Source organism: Pieris napi, chromosome 22 (genome assembly GCF_905475465.1).
Source record: "Pieris napi chromosome 22, ilPieNapi1.2, whole genome shotgun sequence".
Taxonomy (NCBI): Eukaryota; Metazoa; Arthropoda; class Insecta; order Lepidoptera; family Pieridae; genus Pieris; species Pieris napi.
The window spans coordinates 1389883-1403429 of record NC_062255.1 but is presented as its reverse complement, the minus strand read 5'-3'; the positions used below and the strand labels follow the sequence as shown (position 1 = coordinate 1403429).

The 13547-nt window shown below is 32.7% G+C and overlaps 1 protein-coding gene across 3 annotated transcripts; it reads left to right on the top strand.

Moving 5' to 3' along the window:
• The first annotated feature begins 159 nt into the window (after positions 1–159).
• LOC125060659 (myeloid leukemia factor) lies at positions 160–12771 on the top strand. 3 transcript variants are annotated; one of them, XM_047665648.1, is made up of 9 exons: positions 160–411; positions 1261–1427; positions 1936–2024; positions 6945–7047; positions 7333–7453; positions 9119–9244; positions 9707–9781; positions 10180–10209; positions 10534–12771. In XM_047665648.1, coding segments are annotated over exons 1-9 (765 nt in total). In that variant the 5' UTR covers positions 160–358; the 3' UTR covers positions 10535–12771. The 3 variants fall into 3 exon arrangements, with proteins under 3 accessions (XP_047521604.1, XP_047521603.1, XP_047521605.1); XM_047665647.1 differs by lacking the exon at positions 10180–10209; XM_047665649.1 differs by lacking the exons at positions 9707–9781; positions 10180–10209 and having other exon boundaries at positions 161–411.
• Positions 12772–13547: the final 776 nt, after the last annotated feature.

Genomic DNA, 13547 nt, shown 5'->3' with positions numbered 1-13547 from the left:
TATTAGCCCCAATATTACTTTAACGTAAATATACTATCTAATTATAATAATAATGATATTAATGTGCCTAACACTGGTGAACCATGCTTGATTCTGTGGATTAATCTTTGTTCGCATAGAGATGCTAATTTAAAAAAAAATATTCAGTGGTCAATACTCAATAGTCAATTGTCAATCGAAATCCGTGATTGATCGTCGAGCGCGTTGATATTTTTGCTAGAGATTTCGATTTTTTCATTCGAGTTACATCGCGAACACAAGGTCTAAAACTATAAACTCTACTAAAGGATAGATTCTCTAATCTAAAGCGAAGACTTATACTCTTTCTCCGACACTTGTTTTAGTTGATCAAGTAAAAATGTCTCTTTACGGATCTTTGATGGCCGACGTGGAGGACGATCCATTCTTTGGGTAAGAAAGAAATATATTGTTCAGTAGATTAATTGGTATTTTAAATAGTTCTATAAGCCAACAAGAAGTAAAACTAACTGTAACTATAAAAACTGACCTTTTGCATATTGTTTTGTATTGAACGGCCATAATTAGTGGGGAATGGAAAATTTTCATTGCAACACTACAGTATAGCAATTCACCAGATAATACATACATATAAACATTTAATGCTGAATAACTACATTTAATTGTGAGCTTGTACTGTACATGTGGAGATATGATGATATTGTTAAAAGTTTCATTACAACTAGTCTACCCACCATGAAAAACGTCACATTTATTTTCACATTTTTACTACTAACCTGTTTAAACTTCTCAAATGTTGCAATAATTGATGTAATTCACACCAGTAAAGGGCACCAGAACTAAATAATTACAAATAATCTTAATTATAATCACTTTTTTGATAGTGTTGTTAATTAGTAGGTAATTCAAGGCCCATACAAGATTAAAGTTATCAAATTTGGTATGTAGATATCAAACCTGGGCAAATATTATATTAATATTTTTAAATTTACTTGATATTTCCCTTTTATCAAGAACTACATGATATTATTAACCAACTCCTGAACTTGACAGTCATTAATTCAGTCAGACAATTAATTATTTATGTTCATAAAATCCTTCACATTGTATATTAGAATTAGTTTACTATAGGAGGCTTGATTTCACATTTAATTGAAGATAATTTCTCAGTAAATAAATGTTATAGTTACATAATCTCTTGAAATATCAATAATAATGAAGAATACCGCTACTGTTATATACTTTAACAGTTTGAATAGTCATTTCAAAATCATATTACAGATCTCACATGCGGCACATCCGTCAAATGAACAACATGATGAACTCAATGTTTTCGGATCCATTTGGCATGCTTGGTGATAGTCGCCTCTCCATCATGGGACCTCCACATGGCAGCTCTCTTATGCCTTTTATGCCCCAAATGCCTTCACTTAACAGATTATTCTCAGGTATGTTAAATGTGGGAAAAATAGTTGGTGATAGACACATTTCCGTTTTCTTAATTTACCTTACTATGTAATTGATGAAATGGTTTATAATGATTACAAATAATATAAATGAAATAAATTGACAGTTAATACAAATAAATAGCTTATTAGAATATATATTCAATGTACAGTTGTCAGAATTCAAACAAAGCAGTCAGTAAACAAAATCAGCTCTACTGATATTGGCAAGTAGATGATCACCCTACCTAAATGCACCCAAAGAAAGAAAGATCTAATTGTTTACAGCGGTGGTTTAAAAACTCCACCCCAGGGTTGAGACTTGCTTGCTCCAGCTGCTAGGCAAGGTTCAAATATGAATATTTTACATAATTCACACTGTTGTTGAGAACAGAAAGTTGAGACTAACGGCTAAGTAAGTCTCCTGTACAATATGTTTTTGATAAAGCAAAGTCCCGACCATTTGTGACTGTACATCTTACATGTAGTAATTAGGAAATGTATACTACAGCAGATCTGACTAACGCTGCCATGGGAGCCGGCAGTTCATTTAGCAGCAGCACTGTTGTCATGTCAAGTGGACCTCATGGTAAACCACAGGTAAATAATGTCCTGAATACAATGTAAACATATTTTTTTGTGATTTTATATTATTGACGTGAGACTGATCTTAAATTAAATTAAAATGATACATGTGCACTTTTTATTATTATTAGTATAATTTTTTTTAAATGTATCCTTTAGTAGTTTAGTTTGCTTTTTTTTGTTCCTGTTTAGTTTCTTTTTCTTTACAAGTATATGTAATACATGTATTTTTGCACTTTTTGCCTACCTTATGTAATTAAATACATTTTCTTTTCTCACAGTGGTTGTCTGGTAGAGATCGCTCGAAAGCGATAAGGCCGCCAGTTTCCTTTACTTGTAATTTTGTTAAATTTTTATATTATAAAGCAACAAAGTGTAAATAAATAAATTATTTTTGTTTAATAAATTCTTTTAAAACTTAGAACTAACTCCAAACTGCACTAAAAAGTATTAAATAACAATATTTATTGTCAAAGTCAAAGTCAAATCGTTTATTTCAATTAGACCATCTAAAATGGCACTTTTGAACGTCAAAAAAAATAAAATATAAAGATGATTCTAGTTGCCCCTTCCAAAAGGTAGTTTCGTGTGGAGAAGAATGGGCAAGAAACTCCACACTTACTCTTTTAAAATAGGTTTACAATATTTTGTTACATTTGTTAAATAATTATATGTGAAGACAATGTACTCTTAGAATAAACTACTATACTAAAAAAGTTAGTATACATGTTCCTCACATATTTACAAATATCGAAACCGTAGAATATTAACATTAAAGAGTAAAAAAATATTTAAAAAAAACACAACAAAACAGTGTGTGAGTTAAAAAAAAAAAAAAATAATAATAATAATAATAATTACATTTGTAGCATTAAAGCAAAAAAACAGCAACCAATTTGATTTTGTCCAGGCTATAGAGCCAATCATAGGATTGTCCTATGGAGCAGGACCAGCATGTTTCCAAGCATTCTTATCTTGAATATAATCATCTAATTTGTAATATGCTTGTTTACAAAGTGTACTTTTAATAAAACATTTAAATTTTCGTTCATTTAGTTTTAAAATGTCACAAGGTATTTTATTGTAACATTTCACACAGTACCCCATAAATGAATTTTGAACTTTGGCTAATCTGAAAGATGGTTGAGCTATTTTATCTTTATTTCTAGTACTAAAATTATGTCTTTCATTTATTTTACTAAAAAGATGTAGATTCTTTCTTACATACATAATATTTTCATAAATGAATTGGCAAGGTACTGTCATAATATTAATCTTTTTAAATAGTTCCCTGAGAGATTCGCAACGACGTAGATTATAAATGGCTCTGACCGCTCTCTTTTGCAAAATAAAAATGGATTCTATGTCAGCAGCCCGACCCCACAGTAAAATGCCGTAAGACATTATGCTGTGAAAGTAGCTAAAATAGACCAAACGCGCAGTTTCTACATTGGTTAAATATCTTATCTTTCTAACCGCATAAACGGCTGAGCTCAGCCGCCCCGCAAGAGATGTGATATGAGGTCCCCATTGTAACTTCTCGTCTAGCGTGATGCCTAGGAAAACCGTTTGATTAATAAATTCCAGTTTTCCTTCATTCAACATTATGTCACATTCCTTACTTTTAACATTTGGCAACGTAAATCTAATACATTTAGTTTTTTTATCATTCAGTGCCAAATTGTTTACCGTAAACCAATTTTGGACCCGAAGAATAGAGTTATTCACGTCGTCACGATTTTGTGACCGTCGATCTACTTTAAAAATCAATGATGTGTCATCTGCAAATAACACCATCTTCGGTTTATTCTGAACTAATTGGGGTAAATCATTTATGTATACTAAAAAGAGGAATGGACCCAATATTGAACCTTGAGGAACGCCCATTGTAATTTCAGACCCTAACGAGTTTATGCCGTTAACCTGAACTTTAACCTGTCTGTTTTTCAAGTAAGATCTTAGTAAGTCCAGAGCTTTGTTCTTAATCCCGTAGTGATTAAGTTTCAGCAGAAGAGTCTCATGGTTTACGCAATCGAACGCCTTCGAAAGGTCGCAAAAGATTCCAATGGCATCTTGTGCTTCCTCCCAAGCGTTAAAAATGTTCTTGATTAGGGAGACACCGGCGTCAGTTGTACAACGCCCTTTGGTGAAACCGTACTGTTGTTCATGAAAGATGGAGTTTTTATTAAAGTGACATAACATTTGATTGAGCATTAACTTTTCAAACACCTTACTGAGAGCTGGCAGAATTGACACAGGTCTATAATTATTGGGTTCTTTACTATCACCGGATTTGAACAACGGAACTACTTTACTGTGTTTCATGAGATTCGGAAAGACTCCTTGGTCTATGCTGGTGTTAAATATGAAAGCTAAATAAGGCGCAATAGTTTCGATGATAGAACTACAGACTTTTACAGACAATCCCCAAAGATCTTCTGTAGATTTAATTTTAAGATCTTTAAAAGCTTTGATAACAGCCTGGGGGTTTGTATATTGAAATCGAAACTCCGTAGGGCATGCCCTTACATTCTTCGTTAGTAACGCAAAAGAAAGTGCGGATGATGAACTTAAAGCTTCGATAGTTTTAAAGGGAATATTGATAAAAAAGTTTTCAAATTCCTGAGCTATTTCTGCATTTGAGTTTATTGGGCCATGTGCAGTCTCTAAGTTAAATTCAGTATTACGCTGTTTTTTTCTACCAGTTTCATTATTTATTATTTGCCAGGTAGTTTTTATTTTGTCATCCGCTGATTTTATTTTATTACTAATATACAGTGCTTTAGCAATTTTGCACACACTTTTAAAAGTTTTTGAATATTTCGCAACATGCTGATGAAAGTTTGTATTTTTTACATGTTGCCTTAGGCCATACAGTTCAAAAAGTTTATCCCTGCTCTTACGAATACCTGGAGTCGCCCAATCACTAAATAAGAACTTGGTGTAAATACTTTTTGTCTTTTGTGGAACAATGTCATTAAATTGCGATTTTAACAAGGTAAAAAACTCCGCATAGAACTCATTAGGGTCCCAAATATTATTAAAGTTTTGAACACACAATTTACTGGTCAAGGTATTATTTAATTTCTCTAAATTTTTACATGTAATTGGCCTATACCTTATTTGAATTTTTTGTACAGGTATGTAGGCACAAAACGTTATTGTTTGTCCACTGTGATCAGAAGGCAATTTATTAACAATTTCTTTATGTAAGTAATCACAATTACAAAAAATATTATCTATACAAGTGGCAGAAGAAGCTGTCACTCTAGTTGGTTCCATAAAAACATTAGACAGATTAAATGATTTAAAAAGACTTATTAATCTGATACTATTTGAGTTTGTTTCTAATAAGTTAATATTAAAATCACCACTTATGATGATTGATTTACTACTAGTACTAAGTTTTTTTAACACATCTTCCATTACAGAATCAAATACAGATAGATTCTGATAGCCCGGAGGTCTGTAAACACATACTACAACATGCCTATCGAGCTCGACACAGGACAATTCTATAGAATGTTCAACTGACAATCTGATAATGTCTTTCCTTTCTTTAGATTTAACAGAATTTTTGATTAATATTAATGATCCACCGTGTATCATACACTTCCGGCTGAAATAGCTAACTACACAATAATTTTCATAATTAATAGACATTATCTGATGATCATTTAACCAATGTTCAGTTAAACAAATAATATCGAACTTGGTTTTTTCTAAAAACATTTCTATTTCCAGTAATTTGGAAGAGCAACCTTGAATATTCTGATGAAATAATCTTAAAGTATGTTGCTTTCCTTTTGGTTTATTACAACATGTTAAATTGCCAGAAGCTACCTTTTTATTATCCACAAATAATAATTGATTATTTAAACGGTTAACTTCTGTTGTCTTACAGCCTAGTTTAAAGTACTATCCGGAGTGACCTCTACAGTTGTAGAATAACCTAAGGTATGTGTTCCAGCAGGAAGAGTATACTCTATCTGACTGGTATTGGCCTCCAAGTATGTTGGTATTATAGGTGGACCCTCCTTCGTACAACATAAAGATATATTATCAATCACTGTGTTGTTAGTGTAACTAGGCAACACAGTCTCGTCACTAATCCTAGAATTTGTTATATTAGCTATAACCTTGTTAATATTGTATGCTATTAACATAGCAATCAACCGTCTACATTCAAAAGACAGAGATAAAGTTCTATTGATTGGTCTTGTGTTACCAAGGGAATTAAATGTATTAAACAATTCATATGGATATGAAAATCTACCAATCTACAACTACCAAACCTATTTCCATATTTTTTGGAAATAGGTTTGGTAGTTGTTGGTTTTAGGTTTCCTAATCTTTTGACATCTCGATCATTTACAGAAATAATTCATATTCAAAGTATTAATGAAACAATCTTGTTAGTAGTGGTCATGGAAGTAAACCCAAATTTTGGAATGAAATGTAACAAATTATTATAAACAGTTATTCTTTTGTTGTCCAAATTTAATTATATATGTTTCTTCTACCGCATTTATCATGGGGAGCTCTCTGAAGAATTGTTCAGACCTGTGGCTGAATTTCATAATCGAACGTCGAGAATCGAACAGTACCAAATTCCATTTCTAATCACACTTTTTAAGGCACTTTTTACCGCTCTTGTGGAACCGGCTCCCAGTATTTCCGATTTGATACAACTTAGAGGCCACTTAGTGTACCAGTCTCTGACAGGTCGGCAACACATCCACCCGCAAGCCCCCGGCATTACAGATGGACGTATTTTGAGAGCCTGTTCATTTCCCTCCATTCCCAATAAAAAAGGGTATACCTCTGTATACTATTAGTGTATCAGTCTCTGTGTGACCCATTGTCAATGTTTGGGTATATCCAAGTTATTTTTAATTCCAGGCTATAATTAAAAGTATAAAAAATATTTTAAAGGTATACAGTTCCTCTAGCAGCACTAAGATTGGACCAAATGGAGTAAAGGAAACACGCAAGACGCTTCAGGACTCACGTACTGGTGTGAAAAAGATGTCTATTGGTATGTTATTAATTTTGTTTGTCTGTTGGTGGCAAAATTGCTGAACTAATTTAGATAGTTAGACATAACATTTGTTACCAACGAAACACACAAAATACACAAAAAGTATGGAAGAAAAAAAGGAATAAGGTTCATTTTAAGAATGTAATGTGTGTGTGTTGTGGTTGTATGCTGTGGATAATTACTATTTACACACTACATGCAAATTATCTCCTAACTTGCTGCACTGTTTAGATTCATGAAGTCTATAGAATATATTTCTAGTTCTGATTCATACATTTTTAGGCCACCACATCGGGGAACGAGCTCACGTGGTCGAGAGGGAACAGAACTATTACTCGGGAGATGCTGAAGAGAGACAGGAGTACATTAACCTCGAGGAGGATGAAGCCGAACAGTTTGACAGGTAATACTTAGGGATATGACTTTGATTAATTGAATTGGTTCTTATTAAATGCTTTTTTTTATCTTCTATTCATCTCGTATCAACAAGATAAATATATATCTTGATATATCCCAGCCCAGAGATCCCAGTAGACGCATCATGATACCAAATTGCTGCTACTTTGGCCTAGTAAATATTTCCAGCGAGCGTAATATACCAAGCTTGTTCTGTGTCCCTTTTGAAACCTAGGCATCAACGCACTCGCGAGCCCTCTGGCATTGAGAGTGTCCATGTGCGTTCTATTAAAAAAAAAGGCCCTTAGCAAGAACAACGAGATTGATATAGGCCGGTTATCGAAAGCTGGCGCGTTCACAGTACTCACACTAATGTAATTTCACAATACAGTATGTTTAAAAATATGACTTTTTTGCCAAGCTATATTTAGTCTACTCTGATTTTAGTAAGGTTGGGTGGGTTTTAAATAAATAAAAATGTGTCAAATACATATAAATATTATGTGCATACGAGGGTGGATCCAAAAGTTCTAAGCCCGACCAAGAACGTAAAAGAGTAGTTTGTGTAAATAATTTTTAATTTTTCGACCTAAGCTCCATCTAGCTCAACACACTTCACTCTTACTTCACTAACAATTCTTTCAATATTCCTCTTAGAAACCCCAGTCGCATCTGATGTCAAATTAAAAATTAATTTTTTTCATTAAACTGTTTTTATTAGAATGCTTAAAGTAATTAAAAACATTGTACATCATTCATTTCACGAGATTGTCCTGTTAATGTTTAGACGAAATATATTTCATAAGACATTTTTGCAAAGTATTCTAACCTCCAACCAAATAAGTAAACAATAATAACTCGAGACACAAAATCATTCAAATCAGTCCAGCCGTTTAAGAGGAATTCAGTGACATACACACGTACAATTGAATTATATATATATATATATATTAACTAGCTGACACCCGGCAAACGTTGTTTTGCCATGTATATGGAAACTTTTTTACTTAGTTACAAGTAGTGTTCAAGAATTTTTTTTGAAGTGAAACTTCTTTAGGCGCATGAGAGCAATTCTGTTGCAAAAGGTCTTGTGCAGTAAACGCAGATGTTTTTTTTTATTTATATTGTCACTAGCCGTTTCGCGCCCGCTTTGCTGGACGAATTAAAATAAATTTTATGTTTCATTATTTTACTTTTTTTCATATTTTTATTATTCTTCTTTTTAACTTCCCGCTAAGAAAATTGAAATATTTCGAAAATCGAGTTTTTAACAGATGTTGACGTTTTGCGGTTCTAGGAAGCCTCTTTTGTTTTTATTAGCGGGAAAAATTTTCATAAAAGTAAAACAGAAATAAAAAAATGAAGGAACGTTGGAATTAAAAAAATAAATAGCCATAAACCATCTAGGAAAAATTTCGGTTGGTTGTTTTAAGCGTGAAAGAGCCTCAAACGAACACCATTTTCTTTTTATATATATAGATTAGAATATAGATATACAAATAATTGGAGTCATCATATTATACTGGTACCTGATCGTCTATTGGGGCTTTTACCTTAGTAATAATTAATTTGAAAAGAACGCACGCACTTTTTATTAAATTTCTTTTTGACCTTGAAATCAGCTAGAAATGCCAATGCACCAACACTGCTCAACAATAACTTTGCATGACAGGGAGTTCCAAGAGCGAGCCGGCATGTTGTCCCGCTCTCGCGCGGCCATTGCCCCCGCGCCAAGGCATGAGCCAAGACACGAGCCAAGACTGGCCTTGCCGGCGCCGCCTGCTGCCTCACCCACCGCGTGAGTACTCTGCCTTCAGATACGCTTATTGCACTTATTTTTTAGAGTTAATTTCGCGGGTTCTACGTTTCAATGTAAACATGTCACATCAAGTGTCAACTGTCAAATGCCATCTGTCAAATTGATAATGCGCGCTTGAGTTTGTGCGTTTGTTCAAGGACCTTATTATCTTATAAAACGCACTTATTTTGGTTACTAGCATGTGTTATTTTTACAGTATATTTTATTGATTGATTTAAAATTTAAGCTTATAATGGGAAACATTGGTTTTAAAACTTAGCGATTTATTGTTAAGGTTTTTTGAATATTTTTATTTTTTGGTAAAGTAGAATTTTTGCCTGATTTTTTACTATCGCTTATATTTGAGGTGGTTAGCAAAATTTTTCAACCTATTTTTCATATAAATAGTAGTTTTTCTACCCATCCCAGTAGTAGTAGTGCTAAGTAGCTAGTATATTACAGCGAGACCCGTCGTCACCGTCCTTCAGCGAGAAGACCAATAAGAACTTCCGCCAGCCCACTCACTCTACCTTCAAGGTAAATATGCGGCTAGTTAACAAACATAACTTTTTGTGATAACAACTGAATAATATTGTAATTTTTGTGAGGGTAGACCAAAATAAAAATTAATCAAATGACTGTTTAAAACCATCCCACATATTCCACTTGCCTAAAATATATTTTATTTCTTATAGAATTAATCATTTATTTATTTTGAATAAGATTTGGTTGAGTTTTTTTAAATTTAATACAATTCATATATCCACCAATTCGCACAGGGCTCGCGTGGTGGAATTCCATACAACTATCGTTAAGTCAAGACTGAGATAATTTTACTTTATAATGAGAATTCAAAGTAGATTTGAGAATCCCTGTTGTTATGATAGATATTTAATGAGGGTAGTACCAAATTTTTAGTATAGCATCGTTTCCAGATACTGGCGGAGGCGTTCCTACTTATCCTAGTAATATTTATTTTACTGCTTATTATCGCTTTAGGTGTTTGCATGGATATGTTTTAGATTTTTAGTGGTTTTTTTTTATATTTAAGAAAATAAAATTAGTTTGTTTTTCTTCATGTAAATATGGAAAATACTTTAAAAAGCGTGAAATATTTCATCAAGAACCCTAATAATTCATTTAAATGTATTAATTTTAAAAAATCACTTCTATTATGGAATTTAATGAGGATCATCTGTATATATCGCCATTTTCAAACACTCGTAAATAAATGTTAAGAATGTTTCATTTTTTTATATAAAATTTGAATATATGGAAAATATTTTCAGATCTGTCCGCGAGGTCTACGGTGGCTCCCATCCGCAGAGACACAGACACAAACACCACAAAACCCACTCACACAGACACACAACTGACAATTAAACAACAACTATGGCCTTGACACTTGACTTAACGCTTTGACAATTGACATAAGCGAAAATACCGTACTTTTGTCATTAATATTAAAACCTTCATTTGACATTTATTTTTAACCTTTTCCGTCTTTTACCGTACCCACCTGAAAGTGCAGCTGTCATTTTATTTGACACAAGGAAATTCCTTATGTCACAACAATATCTGACCAATGTTTGAAAGTCTTGAGTGGACGTTATTCATGTATCAAAGAAAGATTCGACATTTCTTGAGTCTTACAAAATATTTTAGAGAAAATATTTTTTAGAATTGTTTGATAATATCATTCATAGACGACATGTCGTAAGTGTTCAAGGCCATTGATAAGGATATCAATTTAAAATTGTCTGACTACAAAGAGCCAAGTGTTAACTAGCTGATAACCGCGACTTTGTGTGTTTAAAAAAATACTCACGATTATGTTCCACGTTTACTATCACGATAGTTATAGTACAAACATAAATTTCGTCATTTTAAACCATTCGAAAAATATTATAAAAAGATTTTTCATTATTTATTTGTAAGCATACAAATCGCGAGTTTCCAGTAGAAAATATTGACATAAGTATTTTAATTTCCTTCAATACACAATTTTAATAATTTAAGTTTCAATGTACCTTCTTGTGTTTTAATATAGATATGCTAGGTTCGAATAAGCGGAAATAAATTTGTAGTTGAATTGAGTCTCATAGGTGAACTGAAAAATATACAATGTATTTAATATATACAATATACACGGCATATGTGGTTAAAGTCCCTGGGTTCTATTCCCGGTGGGCACAGAAATCTGATCGCCTACTTGCTTTAAATGTATTTATAAATAAACCGTGCAGAAGTGTGGGCTTTATGTTCTTTTGGTTAAGGGAGTAAAATTCAAAATTAATATCTATAAAAAATAATTGTATCGAAAATGTCAACTCTAAACACAGATACTAGACGTGCATTGTCTGTGAAGGTTTATTATCTGTGGAAGGAAGATAAGTTGCCTTGTGTCAAAATTATTCAGTTCACGTGTTAACGTAAGCATAGAAATAGTTTAGCGTAGTGTTAGCTTTTATAATAAACGGCACAAAACGGGTGCTGGACGCTTATTTTGTTTTAGCCCAATACAAATATAAGAGTGACTTAATATCGAAATTCGTAATGAAATCATTGAACGAATATGTAATAATGATAGGTTAATCGTTCTACGGGTCGAGTGTTAGAGTCCGCGCCACCATTGAATTCCGATAGACGCGGCGCTAGCGCGGCGTAGTATAATGTTGCTAGTGCTAGGCACAATTTACCCCAATGTAACATAAATTAATATGGAATTCGCGAACTACTCCAAGATTTGCTTCTAATGTTTTACCTTAAAACGAATAAATTAATATTTCACAGTCTCTTAACTATAGTTAAAAGGCAACGTCTGTCCGAAAATATCGGTGACAATGATTAGGTGTCAAATTTTACAAGCCCATATTTTCAGATATTTTTCTTTAAAGTTCCCTAAGGCATAGATAATAACGGAGCTGTCATATTTAGTTCCAGGGTTCCCATCGGCGATGAGTGGTGGCGCGGACTATAAATGACATATGACACGTTCTTGTGTCTGTCATGCGGTTGTGATTTGACAGACGTTATATGACGTATGTCAAGGCGTTGGACTTGAGATGCGGTACAGAGCGCGCGGTGTTCGTTTTTGTTTAATGTCTATTTCTGTTACTATTAATCGTGGATGTATTTGTTACTATGGTTACCATTTCGTACAAGGAAAGAATTGTAAGCATATTATACACAATTTAGTCCACGATTTATTTGGGCGCGTAGCTTTTACTCATACATCTCTTTTCATCGTTGGGTATAACATAATTTGACAGAGAGAGAGAGAGAGAGAGATGCCGTGATACCTTATTTATTATTAATCTAAAATTTTCTATTTTAGATTCTATGTTTTGATAATAAGATTTGTCGATTGAGTAGCTTCTTATATTTGAGTGGTATTCGGGCATTAACGTTATTTTTCCGGAATGTCGCAAAGCTAGGGACAGATGAAAATAGTTTTTCTGTATTTTCCATTTGTAATTTGATGTTAGTGTATACCTGTCATATTAGAAATAAATTTGTGAACATTATCTTTGTTTTTATTTGTACCAACTTAACCACAGAACCACAGACAAAGTTTCTGTTTTTTTTTATTCATTTAGGTAACGCAATCTACATTTATGAACGAAATACATATTAAATGTTTCTAAATTTACATTTACTACCAGTTCCCAAATCAAGGGCGTAGAATGGAAGAGAAGAACTGGCAATAAACTCTCCGCCACTCTTTTGTCTGATAGTGTTCTATAGAATTCATTGACTGATAAGTCTGATAGTGTTTGCGTGTGGCAATACTCATATTTTCAGTTAAGGTAAGTTGAGATTTAGTATGGCTTAACACAAAGTCTCCTTTCTGAATCTTATCATATGTACAAACATCCATAGTTTTGTAACGAAAATGTTTATCTTTATATATTTATTAATTTTGCATGAATAAACGAAGCTGTGTTCGCCAAATTCGGCCAACAATTGGATGATTGTTCGAATAATATACAATTTTTTTTTGCGCTGTCAAGAACGGAAATTATTATATTCAAATATTCACTTGAAACTATCGTGAAGTTAGCCTTTTTTTTAAACTTACTAAAGTTAATTTTCAAAGTGACAATATATAGGTATAGTAACTTGACAGCGCAACTTAAATCTTTATATTTATTTAAATTCATGCCATGTGATGTCATAGGTGGTAATAATTCATTGACTGATAAGTCTGATAATATTTTATAGATGTCCTTAAGAGATAAAATATAAAAATAATCACGTTTTTGAACACTTGTTAGAGATAAATATTTTCCAATAAATAAAA

Bases quoted from the DNA above. Each gene is read 5' to 3' on its own strand.
- LOC125060659 (XM_047665647.1), top strand. From the start codon at position 359: ATGTCTCTTTACGGATCTTTGATGGCCGACGTGGAGGACGATCCATTC. The intron at 7,454-9,118 runs GTAATACTTAGG...TTTGCATGACAG, and splicing joins GAAGCCGAACAGTTTGACAG to GGAGTTCCAAGAGCGAGCCG. The intron at 9,245-9,706 runs GTGAGTACTCTG...AGTATATTACAG, and splicing joins CCTGCTGCCTCACCCACCGC to CGAGACCCGTCGTCACCGTC.